The 19,336-nt window shown below is 41.1% G+C and overlaps 1 protein-coding gene across 9 annotated transcripts in view; it reads right to left on the bottom strand.

Annotated features, from left to right (window-relative positions):
• HERC1 (HECT and RLD domain containing E3 ubiquitin protein ligase family member 1) overlaps positions 1-19,336 on the bottom strand; it is a 237,658-nt gene that overhangs the window by 152,255 nt on the left and 66,067 nt on the right. For 8 of the 9 annotated variants that reach the window (XM_075208383.1, XM_075208382.1, XM_075208389.1 and 5 more), the window contains exons 16-25: positions 17,643-17,795; positions 16,792-16,924; positions 15,751-15,942; positions 13,823-14,044; positions 13,511-13,684; positions 13,319-13,433; positions 12,910-13,030; positions 10,532-10,703; positions 9,595-9,919; positions 9,227-9,347 (exon numbers count right to left, since the gene is read on the bottom strand). In XM_075208383.1, the coding sequence (XP_075064484.1) occupies positions 9,227-9,347; positions 9,595-9,919; positions 10,532-10,703; positions 12,910-13,030; positions 13,319-13,433; positions 13,511-13,684; positions 13,823-14,044; positions 15,751-15,942; positions 16,792-16,924; positions 17,643-17,795 (1,728 nt within the window). The remainder of the gene's footprint in view (positions 1-9,226; positions 9,348-9,594; positions 9,920-10,531; positions 10,704-12,909; positions 13,031-13,318; positions 13,434-13,510; positions 13,685-13,822; positions 14,045-15,750; positions 15,943-16,791; positions 16,925-17,642; positions 17,796-19,336) is intronic. The other variant, XM_075208388.1, reaches the window with a different exon arrangement.

The following is a 19,336-nucleotide window of genomic DNA, read 5'->3' on the forward strand; positions in this document are numbered from 1 at the left end:
AAATGATAATGTTTCTATCATGACAAAGTCACAAGTTACTTTAGTCAAAATTGTTTCCAGCAGATCACTGTGTTCCATATAACCAAACAGGAGGTTACATTATTTTGATGAAAGAAACTGATACTTCATTAGCCAGCTTACCTTGATTGATTAGTCAGATATGTACTTTTAGTTTTGCAGGGAAAATAAACTCTTTATATTACCCAGTGAGGAATTTAAAGGACCCAAACATATTGGGTAAAGTTCTTTGGCCCAGTAAGAACCATGTGGGTGTAACAAAGTTCTAACTATTTGGATAACGGGAAATTAAGATCAATCAAAGGAATACAGTGTGGGCACTTTAAATTTCTACACTAAGGGCCTGATTTATTAAGGAAAGTAAGGTAAAAAAAAAATAGTGTTTTCTCCTGTACAAAACCATGTTGCAATGCAAGTTGTGTAAATTAGTTTATTATTTTGCACATATGATAAATACTGGCTGTTTTTTATGTAGCACACAAATACTTGATATCTTTATTTGTACATTGAAATTTAAAGCTGATCTAGATTATGTCCTACCCAAACTATAAATCACCCATTACATTTTAAATTTCCCTGTTAAATATTTCAGACACTGGTAGCACACCCTTTTATGCAGTAGTCTACTTTTATGCTATAATATTCTTGCTGTAGGAAGACATAGCCGACTTTCTACCACCAATGCAACATGGTTTTGCCAAGGTGAAAAGTTATCTTTTGCTTTACTTTCCTTAATGAATCAGGCCCAAAGACTGTAAAATCTCCCCGTCTATACTGTACACCTCTACAGGCAGTAAGTTTTCCTACAACAAGAATATTTTCACTTGCGTCCTATTGGGGGACACTGCGAAACATAGGGGTATAGGTGGTGGTCCCTGGAGTCAGGCACTTAAACCGTTAAATTTGTGATTGTAGCTCCACCTCTGCTATGCCCCTCCCACAGGAAGAGAACGTAGTTTAGTATTAGTGCCCTTAGGAGTTGGGCATGCTTTCCAGGACTCCTGCCCTGAATTTAGATATATAAAAAAAAATGTATTATTCATTTTATTTACAAATGTATCTTAGGGGGGGGAAAAATTGCTGGCTATGGGGCGCTTCCCAAGGGATTGATAGACTGAGGTCTTTCTTCATCCTAGGTCCTCTGGCAGGAGTGAGTGACTTTAACGGCTATCTTACCCCCAGCTTAACTGGCTATTTCACATATTATTGGCAAAAGAGCTGCCAGTGCAGTTGCAGCCGCTACACACAGCAGCTGCTGCGGTCGTTTCTCCTCTCCCCCCTAGGCAACGAGCAGCAAGAGGGGACCTAAGCAACCACAGCAAGTTCTCCAGTGAATAGGATAGTACAGCTGTGACTGCAGCGCACACAGAGGGCACAGATACGGAGATTTCTCCGTTCCTCAGCAGGGCAGCCATTTTACAATACAAAGGAAGATAGAGGTTCTAGACTCCTCCCCCCTGCTTCCTGGAGTCAACGGACTTTTCAGCGCCATTACCTCACCTCCTCATCTGACCCTACTGTGCTCTTACTGCCAGCACAGGTTTATTCCATTTTTAAACTTTCTGCAATAATTGATTGTCTTTTAGAGTGTGTGTGTGTGTGTGTGTGTGTGTGTGTGTGTGTGTGTGTGTGTGTGCTTGTGAGACTGTCAGTTGGTCAAATTATATGCAATACTGACATATAATACAGGCTGTTTACAGCTGAAGGGCATCATATATACTTTAAGTCATATATTTGAACCCATAATATATTTATTCCTGCATATATTCTACTATTATATTTTCTGGCGAACAGTAATTCATAATTAGTGGTTGTGTAACTAAACATTGGTGTAATATATCCCTTAATTATATGTATATATATATATATATATATATATATATATATATATATATATATATATATATACACATACACACACACACACACACACACACACACACACACACACACACACACATATATATATATATACACACATACAGACACATGACTGATAAAGGGACCTCTCTAAGAAGGCAACTGCTGCAAGGTCTGTGATGCATTATAAATGTACAAAATGTAACTCGAAATTATCTTGTGTACAGTCTGACCCGGAGGCCTTGTGTACGGCTTGTGAAGTGGAGATCCGGGAACACAGCCAGATTCAGTCTGTGTCTGCGCCCACGGAGGAACCTGCTTGGCTGCGTCTGTTGACATTGGCCTCAGCAGACCTCAAAAGGGTAATATCACACCGTGAGGTAGGTCAATCTTCCACTTCTAATTCTGCATCACAACAGTCTGGCTCACAATCTGGACAGACCTCTACAGATACTTTCCAGGTGGAATAATCTTTGGCGGTCTCGACCCAGGATTTGGTTAAAGCTACTTCCTCACTGGAATGCCTTTTTGAGTGGTGCTAGAAAACCATCTCATAAGCGTCAAATATCACATGAGATTAGTGTAGCAGACTCTACTTCAGATATCTCATTGGATGAGGAAGGAAAACTTAATAATAGTTTCTGGTGATGAGGATTCAGTTATTCTGGATGACACATCCACGGTTCACAGAATTGAGGATTTGGTACTGGGAGTTAGACAAACGTTAGGTTTTGCCAACCCAGAGGTTTCACGTAATGCTGGATTCTCGCTTGTAAAAGACAGATGAAACAGCTTATTGCCTTTCCCCCTTCTCCTCAATTAACGAACATGATTGCGGAGGCATTGAACAAACCGGACCTCAGTTTTCACATGCCAGGAAAATTTAGAGCCTTTTATCCCCTATCGGTAGAAGACTCTGGAAAGTGGGAGACTGTCCCAAGACTAGACCCCCCCCCAATAGCCACGTTGACCAGAACCACTACCTTGCCAGTGCGAGAGGTAGTTTCACTTAAAGATGCCATGGACAAGAAATCAATTTTTTTTTTTGCTCTATTCGGCATACAAAGCCGCTGGTACTATTTTCAGGCCTGGTATGTCTATAGCCTGGGTAAATAAGGCCATTCAATCTTGGGCAGAGCAGTTAGCTAAAGGAATCCAAGATGGTTCCCCATGCAGATGTCCTTTTGTCCCTTTAACAAGACAAGGAGATCCCCAGCCAGAGTGCATCCAAATCCTCCTTCAAGAGGTAGTTTTCGCAGGAGCTCTGGTTCCTCTAGATGCAAAAAGTCCAAGCCAACTTAGTCGGCCTCTGCATGACGCGACTCCAAACCACAGCGATGTGGTGGGAGCACGTTTTCTTGTCTTCCGGGATAAATGGCTAGATTTATCAACAGACTCCTGGATCAGGGGCATTGTCACAAGGGAATATATCATAGACCTGACCCATTTTCCTCGCAATCGATATTTCACCTCTGGCCTCCCAACCTGTGGACTCCGATGCAGGGATCTGCAAGTAGTGATCCACAACCTGTTGGAGTCGGAGGAAATTATTCACGTTCCACCAGTAGAAAGAGGTTTGGGGGGGTTTTCCCGAAGCCAGACAGCTCTTTCAGACCAAATCTAAATTTAAACTCTCAACCTTCAGGTCAGAGTACTAAAGTTCAAAATGGAGACCCTCAGGTCGATCATTGCGACCATGGAACAAGGGGAATTGTTAGCTTCACTGAACATAAAGGATGCGTATTTTCATGTTCCATATGGAAGGGACATCAGCATTTACTACGTTTTGCCATACAAGACTACCATAACCAATTCAGGGCTTTACCCTTAGGTTTAGCCACAGCACCAAGGGTTTTCACAAGGTGATGGCAGTCATGGCGTCCAGTCTCTGTTCTTAGGGTATTACAGTAATACCTTACTTAGACAATCTTCTCAAAGCTCCGTCTTACGAAATTGTATCCCAACATCTTCAAACAACCATGTCCTTCTTGGAAGCTCATGGTTGGATAATAAATCGACCAAAGTCCTCCATAATACCAGCGCAAATAATGTGCTTTCTTGGCCTGAACTTTGATACAAGAAGACAAGACCTGAGTTGTTATGCTCTGAATTGAAGCAACCTTCTCAACAGGCAGGAAAACCTTTTGCTGGCTGGTGTCCATGATGAGGCCTAGGAAAACCACGCGTTGACACGGAACCATCTGGGATTACTTTAAATTGATCAGCCATCCGTGGCCCTCGAGGACCACCAAAGTGATGACGTAAGCAATCTACTGAGGAGGATTTGATGAGCAGATCATCCAAATAAGGCACAACCTGAACTCCCTGAAGGTGAAGACATGTTGCCAAAACTGACATGACCTTCGTGAAAACCCTCGACGCTGTTGAGAGGCCGAAGGGGAGGGCCCGAAACTGATAGTGAAAGGATCCCACCGAGAATCTTAGGAGAGACTGATGGTGAATCCATATAGAAATATGGAGGTATGCGTCCTTTATGTCTATGGACGCCATAAACTGATCCTTCTCTAAGCCGTTTATCACCGACTTTAGGGATTCCATACGAAACTTGTCCACCCTTAAGTGCACATTGAGGCCTTTTAAATTTAGGATGGGACGAAAGGAGCCGTCCAGTTTCCTGACCAGAAACAGGTTCGAATCAAACCCCTGTCCTTTCTGGTAATCTGGGACCCTGCAGATAACTTTTTGAGAAAGAAGAGAGGCGACACAATCCTGTATAGCCTGTCTTCTTAAAGGATCTCAGGGTAGCGGAGTCTGGAAAAAACGATGTGGAGCTGGGCCCAACAGATCTATCCTGTACCCCTCGGATATAATACCCCGAATCCAAGGATCTTGGGAGGACTCTGCCCATTGTTCCTGAAACAAAGACAGACGTCCCCCCACTGGCACCCCCTAAAGAAAAAAAATGGTCGTCAGGACGTAGGCTTCTCCTGGGCCTTGGAGGCCTGGCGCCTAGCTGCAAACGAGGATCTCCCCTTGGCTGAGGAGCCTCGAGAATTGGGTTGTCTGCCTCTAAAGGACTGTCCTTTAGGAAAGGAGGTCCCCCGAAAGGAGCTGACCCGAGGGTTCCTGCACCTGCTAGGAAATACAGGCAAGGAAGTGCTTTTGCCACCTGTTGCCTGTGAGATCAGGGTATCGAACTCCGGGCCGAACAAACCTGCTGCTGAGAAAGGAATGGTTTCCAAGGACCTTTTTGATTCAGCATCGCCTTCCCAGGATTTCAGCCATAACGTTCTTCTTGCTGAGATAGATGCAGCCTGAATAGAAGAAGATACAGCTGCTGTGTTGTGGGCCGCCTCGTACAGGTACCCCGATGCCTCCTTCAAATGCAAAGCCAGGGGGAGTAACTCGGAGTCCTGTAAGGCTTCTGCTAGCTGGTCTGCCCATGCTTCCATGGCTTTAGCAACCCAAGCTGAAGCAAATGAATGTGGGCCTAAAGGAAGAACCCGCAGCCGCAAGTATGGATTTCAGCTGGGATTCCACTCTGCAGCCATTGACATCTTGCAGAGATGCAGAACCTGGGGCTGGGAGTAAAGTGTGCTTGGCCAAACGGGCTATAGAAATATCCACTTTTGGAATACTCTCCCAGCGAACCACATCCTCTTCCTGCAATGGATACAAGGAAGAAAATCTTTTGGGAACAGTGAACCTTTTCTCAGGCTGTTTCCAGGCTCCTTCTGCAATATCTTTAGGTTCTACGGAAGGGGGAAAACGGCTAGCCCTTCTTTTGGCCTTCTTAAAAAGATTTCTGTCTCTAGGAATCGGATCCTCTGGTTCTGGGAGGTCCAACGCCTGTCTTACTGCTAAAACCAAATTGTTAATAAATTGGTTCTTAGAGCTTTCATACTGTCCCAAAGGTAGAACCTGGTCAGAATCAGAGTTAATTTCCCACTCTTCCTCTGAAAACTCCTCAGAATCTGAAAGGACCATAAGAATATTATCAGATCTAGCCCGCTTTCTTCTAGCAGGCGGAATGTTTGGGGATTCGAGTAACTGGTTCAGTTTATTCAAACCCTTTATAAAAGCTGCGGACCATGGCGGCTCTGTGGGAACAGGAGCTTGGTCCGTCTGTAATGAGGAAGGTCCCGGTATGGACGCAGAGGCGCCAATGGAGGGGGGAGAGAGAGAGGGGTGAGAGAGAGAGAGAGAGAGAGAGAGAGAGGGGGGTGAGAGAGAGAGAGAGGGGGGGAGAGAGAGAGAGAGAGAGAGAGGGGGGGGAGAGAGAGAGAGAGAGAGAGAGAGAGGGGGGAGAGAGAGAGAGAGAGGGGGGAGAGAGAGAGAGAGAGGGGGGAGAGAGAGAGAGAGAGAGAGAGAGGGGGGGAGAGAGAGAGAGAGAGAGGGGGGAGAGAGAGACAGAGAGAGGGGGGAGAGAGAGACAGAGAGAGGGGGGAGAGAGAGACAGAGAGAGGGGGGAGAGAGAGACAGAGAGAGAGACAGAGAGAGAGAGAGACAGAGAGAGAGAGAGACAGAGAGAGAGAGAGACAGAGAGAGAGACAGACAGAGAGAGAGAGAGACAGAGAGAGAGAGAGACAGAGAGAGAGAGAGACAGAGAGAGAGAGAGACAGAGAGAGAGAGAGACAGAGAGAGAGAGAGACAGAGAGAGAGAGAGACAGAGAGAGAGAGAGACAGAGAGAGACACAGAGAGAGAGAGAGAGATGTGTGTGTGTAGAGGGAAAATAACTACAAGAATCAACTGATCTAGATATAAAAGTTGTACTTGTAATATTTTAAACACAAATTTAAGCAGCTAGGAGAACTATAAAATAATCCCTACTAGCCCATTTGTACACAGCAATACAGAATATGTGTTTAAATAAAACAGATACTTAGCCCATAGGCCAAAATAGGGGAGAAGTCCAACAGCAGTATCTTGGTGCCTGCTCCCTCAGATCTGTTCCAGGGCTTCTCCTTGGCGCCAGAAGACTGGGACAAACCATCTCTCTCTCAGGAAGGAGGGGGAGCTCTATGTGTTAACTCCCCCCCTTCAGTAATGCTGCTTCTGCAGCGATTCTGTGGCCGATTAAAAAATAAAAGGTATTTCTGTAGCAGAGTAGTGGAGACCAATACCCGATGCCCCCTCCTATGCATGAGGGGGGATCCAGGTATAGCCCCCTTCTCCTTAGGATCTCCTTCCCGAAATCCAAGATGGCCGCCGCCAACTGAAACATCCGATAACCGTCGCTCTATGCCTGCAGTGGCAGCGCCGGTTATCGGGGAGGCTCCAGGAGTGACAGCGGTCCGTGAGACAGCTTGTCACTCCCAATTCAGACACCTGTTCCTCCTGTCCCTGTCAGTGAGAGCCGCTGGCTCTCATCTGACAGGGGAGTGCCTGCGCTGCCCAGCTGTGAGTGTGTTCTCTATAGTACTGCCACCTGCCACCTGTAACAAAAATTTAAAAATAAAAGAATAAAATAAAAGTATAAATTTATACTAAGCACTAAAAAAAACACTGCCCAACTGCGCGGGCACCTAAAAAAAAACTGAAGAGGGGGCAGGGGGATTGTAGAGGGGAGGGGTCTGTCGGCAATACTAAAGTCGGAAACAGGTTTTCTAACTTCAATGTATGCCTGTCAAATTACCAAAGCAATAAACCTAGCACCAGTTTGCTTGGACGCTGGCTAACATCTCATGTGAGCATCATAGAGGATCAAAAGATCCTCTGTCCTGCACACCTCACAAGTCCTCTGAGCACAGGTCCTCTGTAAGCCCTGACCACATCCAGAGAGTGAAGAAAGCCCTCCTCTCCAAGAGACCTACAACAGTCTAAGGGGTAAATTTAGCAAGTTGCGGATTTCAAAAAGTTGAGATGTTGCCTATAGCAACCAATCAGGTTCTAGCTGTCATTTTCTAGAATGTACTAAATAGATGACAGCTTGAATCTGATTGGTTTCTATAAGCAACATCTCCACTTTTTTCAAACCCGCAGTTTAATAAAATTACCCCTAAGGCCGAGATTACAATGTCGCAGTCTTTTTCTCTCCCACTTACTTCAAGCGCCCGCCCGAGGATGACTCATTGTCTTCCACCATTACCATGGAAACACATTAAAACCATTAACATTTTTCGGTCATGTTTTCTTTTTACTTTGGAGAACAACTACTGTCTTCATTTTTAAAACAAATTATGCTTCTCCCTGTCACAATATTGCACCTCTAAAAATTTTGCAGCCTCCCCCCCCCCCAAAAGTCTTCCGCCTTAGGTGCAGTCTAGACAGACTATTGGATAATCAGGCCCTGAACACTGGTATTTACATAGCACCGATGAGATGTATAGTGGTCCATGGGAAATTGCAAGTCCTATAACCAATATATTGCTGGTTTCTACGGTTTATCTATTTCAGTACTAAACAACTCTATGGATATTTGTTTTTATTTTACCTAATTATGATGAGGAAAGGTCTCTTCGCTGTTGCGCAATAGAGGCAATGAAAATATGTCTCACAACATACCTATCGAAGTACAGGAATTAAGCGGGGAAATAGTGTCAGAGTGAGGTTTTTATTATACACCAATCCCTTACTTTCTTCTTTTTTCTCTCTTTTACTTTCCTCCCTCTTTCATCCTAACCTAAGTTTCCTTGTCATCCTAACTGCACATCCACTACCTACATCTATTCACAACACTCTATTGGTTCACAAAATAATTAATTTTAATCTGTTTGCGGTTTTGTCTAATCATTTTGTAAGCATACAAGTTGACTTTTTTTTTAGTTTTTGTTTTGCTCTTAACAAAATGTCCAGAAAAATGTAAAGATGAAATACATACTAGGAAGTGGAGAGGACTAACCAACATTAGGAAACAAAAGCTTACAGAAAATATCCAAAAGCTCTACTCTGACTAGATATAATAAAAGTCAGTTAAGACAACTGAAAAAAATTAACAGAGAAAAAAAAAAAAAAAGAGATTAGAAAACTTTAATAAAGGATTTCACTAAGCTTACTGTTGAGACCAAGGGGTATATTTACCCAATGCTTTGAAGTCATTTTTTAAAACAGCACTTTTATCAGACAAAGCCCCTTGGGTTTTGTCTTTAATAAAATTGCCATTTGAAGAAAAGGACTTCAAAGCGCTGAGAATCGGCGTTTCAACGGAACCGTCACACAGTAACTATTCCCCCAAGATGCACATTGTTACAGCCAGATAACCACTATTGTTTTACTGTTCTCCAGGACTGTGCTAAGGAATTACAGCACTCAATACCACGGCTCAGATCTGACATTCTTTACTACATACCCCAAAGCAAATGAGAATGTAATTCACCATGTGAAATACATATGACTAAAGGACAGTAGTATGAAAATAAACAAAGTATAAACTAAGCATGCACTCACCAAGGCATATCCCTCATCATCAGATTCAGGCTGAGAGACATCAGACTCGCTTCTGGATTTAATAAGTCTGTAGTTGGGGTGTGAATGAACGGATCTCCTTTCTGCTGTTAGACTTTCACTCCTAGTGTAGGGAGATAAATTATAAGGCAGAATGTGAAGGATGAGCTATAATAAACATTATGCAGAAATAAACAAATGGAGTAGGATAAATATAAGGGTGCACAACATCTCCTTACATATATATATTAAAATAAGTAGCATGCAATTTTTGAACAGAGTGACTTTCACCGTCACTCAGTACTTTGATTTTCTAGTACAGTTTTGTATGTTCACTGCCCTATAAAATATCAGTTTACACTCTAGACTACCTTGTCATAGCTGCAATAGCTTCATGTGTGCCCCCTGATGAAACTTGATGCTGTCTGTCCTCCGCTGGTGTTTCCGGATGATCAATTACAGGACTCACTCCAAGAAGAAGGAGGGCACAGCGGTGGATGACGGAGTTACAGGCTGCTGTGTATAGGTCCTGACCCTCTGCTAGATGCCCGCTGTCTCTTCTTCCCTGTGCCAGCTGCTGGGGCTGCTCTTCCGCTCTAGTACCGGGGCCAGTGCCCCCGGCTGAGCCTAGACTCATTCTATCCCGTTCCCGTCTGCGCGCCACCTCACGGGCTGATAGGAAACATTGAAATATTTCTGTAATGTGCAACACAAGAGAGACAGGAGGGGAGCTTAGGACAGGAGAGCAGTAACACCAGTGACCTGGAGAGATTTTCACAAGCATATGGACTATCTGGAAATGAACAGTACAATGTTATACTGATATAGTCACACAATCAATTTAGGATAGTTAATGTCGCTCCTGTCAAAATATAACTCCCATAGATAAAACATTGACAAACCATCAGAAAAGCTCTGTTGTAAATTTTGTTTAGGTGAAATGCGTTGATAGGATTACACTGCTACATTTTTTGGTCTCAGTATTTATCCAACACATTCTTAAAAAGGAACTAAGTAGTAAATGACACATTACTAGAGCCCATCAATTTTGTGTGAATATTTTAGTGAACCCTGTACTGTATGCTTACCTAATACCTAAAGAAAAGTTACCTGAAAAGGGAAAAATAATAATGTGCCATTTTGAGGAGGTCTTTCAGAAAAGCTGTCCCTCTGATCAAAATTTAGCTATGAATGGAATCCGGTACAGTGCTGCCCAAACTGCTTTGTATACTGGCCAGAACAGTCAATAACGGCAATGGACCTTGAAAGTAACAAATATAAATGTACACAGTTATAAAAATCACTTACTTCCAGCAGTAAGTATTTCATGTTCACGGTCCTCCTCCTCTTCTTCCTGCTCAGGGTGTCCCTCTTCTCGCTCTCTCTCCGCTTGCTCCTCCAATTCAGCTTCCTCATCTATGGTTCTTGTAAAAGAGCTCTCTTGGGAGCCCAAATCTGCAGATTCCTGGGTCTCAGATACCTGGCAGATCATGGAATCAGTTATAAAACTAGTTAAATCTTCTTTCAGATATACTCCACTATGAACAAAATCATTTAAAAAATTATTTTTCATTTTTAGCTTTTAGTATTTAAAGACAGAAATCAGAGCCCAAAAACATAAGTGGCTGGCAGAAGAAGAAATTGTTATCAATGCAAGGAGGATAGCTACAGAGGGTACGTCCTGACCTAGGTTTATAGGAACAGAGGAAGGTGCTAATGTTCCATCAAAATGAACAGAAAAAAAAAATAATCTATAAACCCAATAAATTCTATATACTATATAGGCCTATGACCTGCAGCACTCTGGACCTTCCTGATACCTGGACCAATAGAAGCAAGCCACACCATCTGCATTGTTCTCACTGTAACACTGAGTGTATATAATAACAGCTCTCACTGGCACTGGCCTCAGTCTTGTCTGACCACAGTATTCTGGAGTGAAATACTGTCCTCTGGTACCAGTGGGAGCGCAGTTAGCTTAAGCGAGCACAGCGGTATGTATTTATCTTTCGATATTGGCTGTACTGTATTACAATTATGTATTGAACTGTTAAATTTTACATCTGCTAAAATAAATGTTTTGTGCTTCGGAAACACAATACAATCGCTTATGTAATGCTTACTTGAAATTGTTACTATAATATTGTGAATTAAAAATGTAATGCACAATAACCACAAGTGCTGACCTGCACTCTTTTGAACAGCTTACTACATATTTTGTTCTTTGATAATCTGGTTGTTATGATCTGTGCATATTTCTTTCCTTCACTTTAGGCAATGTAGTAGCAGATCATTGGTAAAAGAACATTAAGTATAGTGAGATAATGCTTTTGGGCCGCATGCAACACAATTATACAAACTACGTTTGTAAAGCGTAGCCCTTAATCTGGATCAACAGCCATGAAATATTAAGGACCTCTACATTAATCTTTTTTTCTTTAGGCTGACAAAACATACTGCAACAAATAACACGCCCTATACAGAATTAAGAGACTTATATAAGCATAAGAAATTACCACCTCAACCTAAAAAATGTCAAAACCTCTGTTCTGCAACCTTCTAATTTTATACTATACATTTAAAAAAAAAAAACCACACACACGATACTTTTTTCTAATCAGAGAAAATTAATCATATAATCTATAAAAAAAATAAAAAAAAATCATGCACTCATTTCAGAAAGCTAAATTTCAGCATAAATGTGTCTCAGGGTAAACATGTAGTTTGTTTATCAAGAAGGCAATGGAACAGTGGGATGCTCTATATACTAAACCCCATAAACACCATTGTCAGTATTTCCTAGTCTGTGAGATCACTGAACACCAACATGTATCCTACATAGTAAATATTCCCCCCCCCCCCTAACCAAATTTTTAAACAGACAGGGTACACTATTGCTTTACATGTCTAATGTAAGCAGTACTTCCTGTACTCTAAGGGGGGTATTCAATTGCTTGACGGCCGAAAAACTCACGCTCTAAAACTATTGCCGTTAATACGGTAATTACTCGCTGAATTTCAGCTCGCAGAAATTCAGCAAGTAAATTACCGTATGAACGGTTTTTAAGCTCAATTTTACCGTATTAACGGTAATAGTTTTAGAGCGCAAGTTTTTCGCCCGTCAAGCCGAACAATTGAATACCCCCCTAAGAGACAAATGCCATGAAGTTTGTAAATGTTGAGTCAACTTGGCAACAGCAAGGCCTAGGGGAAAAAAAACAAAAAAAAAAAACACACACTGTTAAAAGAGATGTTTTGGCTGAAAGACCACCTGGACTTTTATGGCTTCAGCATTATAATAGATACAAGGTGAAGAGGATTATGCAAACGAGATCCTCCAAAGGAGAAGGGTAGTGAGAGAGGCAAGATAAGGATTTGGCCTAGTTAAGGCACTGGTAAATTATCTTGAACATAGGACTACAGCGATATAGTCACCAAAGAAGAGGTGGGAGAAAAATACAAAAAATGAAAATAATAAAATACTACTCACAGTGTGTACATTTATTTTCATACAGTATGGTTGGGTCAGATGTTTCTATTTAGTCACCTAAAACACCTTTCTATATTGACCCACACAGATTTTCATTCTTACAAGCTGCTTTCCAGTTGCAGCTTTTCAAATCTCAAATACATTTCTGTTGAAATATAAATATGACCCAGTCAAGAGAGAACAGTCCATAACGTACCCATCTCTCTCTGGATGAGGAGCGAGTTTGGATCAGTTCCATGTTCTTGCAGGCAAGCAAGCGACTCCTGACCTTGTACACTGAGCGAAACACCTCAGCTAGAGATTTCCCTGGCTGGTATCTAGGCAAAGAAAAAAGCAAAGCATGATGAAAACAGAACATCAGAAAGCAACAAATAACATTCTTGTTACAGCAGGAGATTGCACAGAATAGAAACATTTGAAGTAAGATTGCAATATATTAATTCAAGGACAAAAAAGGAAATTAATGTTCAAGATTATGTGCCTGAATAACAAATTATGCTGTTCTTAATGTATCTATAAATAGGTATTTGTAAATGGTTACACCTATGTATGTACATATAAGGCAGTGAGAGACTATTTGTGCTTTCAGAATTTCGTTTCCTTACCTACTTTCCCCACATGCTTGGGGCAACAGGCCAGTATGCTTCAGCAAGGCTGCAAGGACAAACCGTGATACCATGTCGAGCAGCGATTCATTACTAATGGTAGCACTGTCCCAGTCTAGGATGAGATAACACAAAGTGTTAGTGCCAGTTATAGCCTTATGAATAAAGCTCATTCTGTCCCTTCTCACATACCTTTACTAACAGCATAATCCTGCATACTGATCCACAGGTTGCGTGCTGGCTCCTTAGTAGATCCCACTGCCAAATCCACCAAAATGGAAACATCTGGCCTTAACTTGTAATCAAAGGTCTTCTGTTCTTCATTCCCCGAAAGAACCACTTCAAGAAGGGCACTCGTGCATTTATCTGAAAAGGGTATCGGTTATGTGCCAAATTAAAAGACACTTGAAATAACAAATGTTTAAATTTCCAGAATTTGTTCTCAATTGGTACCACTATATTGTGAAGTACAAGTTGTACATGCACAAATTTACACAGACTCACCAAGTTGAGGAACATCCATCTCAATACCATTCCCAAATAACGGGGTCTTTAACCAATACATTGTGTCCTGTTCTTCTGGTGATGTAGTGGATCCTTGCAGCATGCCCCCCAAGCAGCGTCCAATAAGCAGTGTAACTGTTCGCTCCAAGTCCACAAGCCAGACCCATGACTGAGCTGGTGCAGGCAATAAAACTCCTGCAGGGTCAATTTGCTCTGGTCCTCCTGCATGGGATAAAGACAAGTGGATGAATTTCAATATGGAATGGAAAATCTAACCAACCAAAAATCCTGTTGGACTAATGTTTACTCCTACTAAGTCTAGTGACAAACATTTCTAACTTTAAACAACCAATATTATTATTGTTATTTTGGTTCAACTAAATGTTCAGCTGTCATGGGTTGGGCTTACTATGCCAACCTACCCCACCATGCTTATTTGAGGTTTTCAACACTCACTACGGATCAGGATTGCTGGGTAGTTGGCAGAGTGCTGGTTCAGGAATACTTGGCTTAGTGCAGGAAAACCAGAGGATGGATTAAATTGTAAGCTTTACTTTGTTGATGAACACAGTAGCGTAGAGGCAAGCATTGTCACAGGATCAAACACAAACTAATATTAGTTTTATTGGCTCAATTTGCTCTCATAATAGTTGTTCCAAGAATATACAAGTATACCATATGTTCAACAAGCCCCGGTTATAGTATTTTTCCCACTGCCTGGGGATGGGTAGACCAGCCACCTTAACCAATCCAGGCTAATCATCCACAACTGTCTGATCAGTTAACTAGAGTGAGTATGTCCGCTCCCCTTTCCATGTACAGCCAGAAGTCAGGGAGCTCAGCTCAGATCTTTAGAGTTTCCACCAAAATGGACTCCAAGCTTGTGTTGTTGGGGTCTAGCGCAAACTCCAAGCCAAATTGGACCACATTAGGTTAAGATTCTGAGGACTGTCTGGAAGCACTGGCAGCTGGAACTCACAGAGCTCTGCTGTGTAGTTTAGCAATACTCCTTTCAAGTTCATTAGAACGCATCTGGAGCACCTGAGATGATTTCCAGCCTGAGGAACGGCAGCCTAACACTGTCAGGTCCCCATTGGGAAGCTGCAGCACTTCCCACTAAACTAAGTGCAAAAAGTAGGAACTATTCAATTATGTATAAAAGAAACAATATGGTGCCTGACACATGATTAGCTTCCAACATTGTGAGGTCCATGTGATGGAAAACCAAAGTTGCCTATTTTTGGGACCTTACTCTTGAGAGACCCATTGTGTGAACTTGTAATCATGGAGTTGCTTTTGGAGGGATGGAGATTAGTTTGAGGATCATATACAGATTACATGCTGCTGCCTCAATGTAGCAATTTGCAACCTGAAAGAATGGAGTATCAGGGCCAGCATGGGGATTACAGCTCCAGCTATAGTGACTGAGGATTGCAGGGCTACAGAAAGACTGCGAGGAACAATGAGTCCTCTTCCTTCTTCGGGAATCCTTGTTGATTTGTATGTCCTCAAAGTGAAGTGAAAGTGAAACACAGCTGATACAAGCCTGGATCGGATACCCCAGTGTGGCCAATAGAACACTAGTACAGTGCTGCACCCATAGATCATCCGTGATATATATCGCATCTGACTTAAGTAGGAAAAAGTAGGCCTTTGGTGACTATTTCTTGAAAGTGCTTTAATGCTATTTGTGTTCTTGTACTAATAAACCTTATGTGTATTTTTATTCACATATTTCGTCTGGGTATGAAAGTATATTCCCACGCCTACAATACTGAGGGCAAGTAACCTGTGGGTGGCCCGGTATCGTGATAGTCACTCAATTGCCTTTCAGGTCTGTTATTTGCAAGCTCTCAATAGTTAATCTGATTAAAAAGATAACTTATTTACACTCCCAATACAGAAAGGCTAACAAGATCACCCTTTACCATGAAGAGGCCATTGTAACTCTTGATCCTCCAAAAGAATAGCTGCAGGTAACAGTCTATTGAGGCGATCTAGTGGGGGCAGCAGGTCCAGTAGGTAACTGAGTAGAGGTCTGGCAACCGAAACTGGCAGTAACAGCAAGGCGTTAATGAGCTGACACAGCATACTACCTGCTGCAGACACATAGATGACATCTGCAGGGAGAAGAAAGATGAAATGATACTACGTTATATAAGAATGTAACATTTGTTACAGATCCATTATATTTATTTTCCATTTGAGTATAAAATTATGCAAATTGATCACCAAGCCAAGAAATGCTTCTATCATGTGCATTTGGCTGTATGCCACATGAATGAGCATATTACAGTACACTGCTTACTATTCACTGAATAGTGTAGTCTCGACTGTACAATAATGACAATATAAGAATTTACATTTGGAGATCTTTTACAGAGTATCTTATTCCAAAAACATAGGTTTCGACTCAGTTAAATACTTGCTAAAATGTGCAAAAAAATTCTTTGAAAATTCCTACAGATTAGTTTAGTTAGTTAACAAGACAATATATTTTCTTGTAACATACAACACTGTATAACAAAAAATGGTGTTAAAAGAACAACTTTATTAAAAATAATGACACATTAAAGGGATTTTTCCACTTTAAAAATCAGTTCTAGGAACTCCCTTTCCGTCCTAATAGTAGGACTGGAATGGTGGGGACACTGTATGATCTCCACTAATTTTATTTAGCAGGATCCCTGCAATCACCAGGGACATTTGCAGATAACCTTCTGCACTGCTTGACTCTTTATATAGCACAAAGAGATACAAAGTGATGTGTCTATTAAAGATTTAGACCTGCAGTGTCAGTTCCCCTTCAACTAAAAAGAGAGACAAACAGCACTGAAGATGAATGGCAGAGGTCATGGCTATATGAATAAAAAGATGAGAAATTCTTGTACTTCAAAAGGGAAGACATAATGCATTTTGTGAGTTGCCAGGATCGGTCTACAATGGATAACACTTGGAGTAACACATACCACGCAGTTTCTCCCCCACACTCCCATTGCATGGGCTTTCCCTCAGTAGTGTCGCAGAGCGGGAGTAGATGTCTGTAGCATGAGGAAGCAGAAGCTGAAGATGTTTGTGAAGCAGTGCGACACTGCTGGAGTTCTGGAGAGAAAGGAAAGGACTGACATTTGCTAAATGGCAACAGTGATTCATTGACACAGTGTATCTAAGGCGATAAAATGACTGTTCACCCCTACACTGCCCATAGAAGTACACGGATGGCGTACATATTTATTTACTGCAATAACAAGTACAAAAGGGGGAAACACTGTACCTCCCAATTACTGTCTCAGTATCGGACAAATATATCCGAAATAAAAAAGGAAAATTATAAATAATTTTATTAAAAAAAAGTAGTCAGCTCTTCCAAGAACTCAACCTAAAGGGTGCATTAAACACTTCTTTCCAGAAGTAGAGTTAAAAACTCAGTATAGCAGCCACTGCTTTTACTTAAAGTTCTTGATCTACTACACAGGGAAGCTTTATTAGGGGTCTGTGCACACATTTTAGCTTAAAGAGAAAAATATTTTTTTTAAATGAAGAAAACCCTGGTTTAATCAACTAACTATTAACTAAAATGTGTAGACAAAATAAATCACAAAAATTATTCAAATATAGTAGTGGCCTACTGCTTTTAGTCAAGTGAATCTCACAGAGTCTTGGACTAAAACGAAATAATCCATTAACATAAATAAAAGGACATTTAAGTAGGCTAGAAGAAGCCATACTATTACACTATTTAAGCAAGTATCCATCACAAATTATATTTCCATAACTTAAAGCGATCACACTACACTATTTATAATGGCACACCACGTACCTCACTTATATTGTTTGTGTGGCAGTATGCCAGCAACTGTTTCTGCAAGGAGCACAGCAGCTCATGAAGATGGGCTGGTTGGCTGTTTTCGGACGATGAAGCCCCTACAATGAACTTGTCACTGTTTTTCTCCAGTTCCCCAAAAGCTTGATCCTGGAAAACAGAAAAAACATTCAGGTAACCATAATTCCCTAATAAAGCCTCTCAGTCATACTTCTAGGAGACCTCATCTCTATACAGTGTCACAGATTGTAAGGAACTACCAAATGAAAACACCAGCATGTTACACTTAAGAGTGGCACTATAATGTTAGTTAATTTACATAATTTGAACCAGACTTACTTTAATTGCTTGAGGTGCAAAATGAAAGGAATAAAATGATTGTCTTTAAGTAGACTTCTGCTCTGTATGTTCTTGGTGAAAAATGTGTGTAATACTGCAGAATGGTTTTGCTGCCTTCATCCAGAAATTAATGTTTTTCTAATGTAGTCAAGTCATAACTAATTTGTATAAGAACTTGCTAGATATATCATATTATTCAGTATACTTTTTATACAATCATAATACCAAACAGAACAAATAGAAAAGGTCATTCATGAGATTATGATGTTAAGTTGAAAGTGAATAGTCTTCATTGTTCTTCACAGATAGTTTGTCAGTTCTTAATTAGTGTGACTAAAATGTAAACAATAGCAAACCAGTGTCAGATAATATTTAACTAAGCAATAATTTACCTCCACTTAGTTAGGGATTTTATTTATTTTCCTTTTCTCTGTTTGGCTTATGTTTATGCTTGTTTTCTTGAAAAATGCCTTAAAATCTTAATAAAAATAGATTTGGTAACAGGATTTTTATACCTTTATAAAGAGTCTGCCCAATATTTAGCTCCTCCACCTTTATACCATCTCCCTGCTCTGAACTTCAGTTACATTCAACCAAGCTCCACAAGACACAAAAGTTGGTTAAAAGAACAAAAATGCCCAACTACGAAAACTGAAGCATAAGGGGTGAGCATACATTATCCCCTAATGGAAATAGGGAAAACTATTTAACTTAAATATAAAAATCTAGATCTTTGTCATCCAGCTTGGGGACACTGCAAATATGGGGATGACCCAAAGTTGTTGCTTCAGGGTGGATACACTTAGAAGATATGGTCCAAAACTAGCATCTTTGGACGCAAACACATTGAACCTGAAAACTCCCGGTAACAAATGTACAGAGATTGCCAACAGGAACAATAATTTTCCCTTAAGAAAAAACTCCTCTGCACCCAAGGAGGATGATGGGGAAAAAAAAAAGAATTGCCCATAATAGAGAAAGTAAAAATAAAACAATACAACCTCATAAAAATATAACCCCTTACAATGAATCTCATAAAAATCTTGCTCAACTACTTGGGCACTTATGATTAAAGTAGGCATTCCACTTTCTTCAAGTTGCACCTTCCAAGTCATACCCTCTGAACTGTCACCTCATTCACTTCGTTTGAGGTTCACATTATCCATCTATTTTATGCTCTCCACCTTTGTATTGCTGTATTTTTCTACAACAAAATACCCACTTCAGCCCTAGACAATACAGCTCCAGCTATCACATACAATCTCCAAAAATCCAAAACCCAACACGGGTTTTCAAAGAGGTGATGTGGGTTAGAAGACTGGGTGGGCTATGGATTTGAAGAATGTTTGTTT

Source organism: Mixophyes fleayi, chromosome 4 (genome assembly GCF_038048845.1).
Source record: "Mixophyes fleayi isolate aMixFle1 chromosome 4, aMixFle1.hap1, whole genome shotgun sequence".
Classification (NCBI taxonomy): domain Eukaryota; kingdom Metazoa; phylum Chordata; class Amphibia; order Anura; family Limnodynastidae; genus Mixophyes; species Mixophyes fleayi.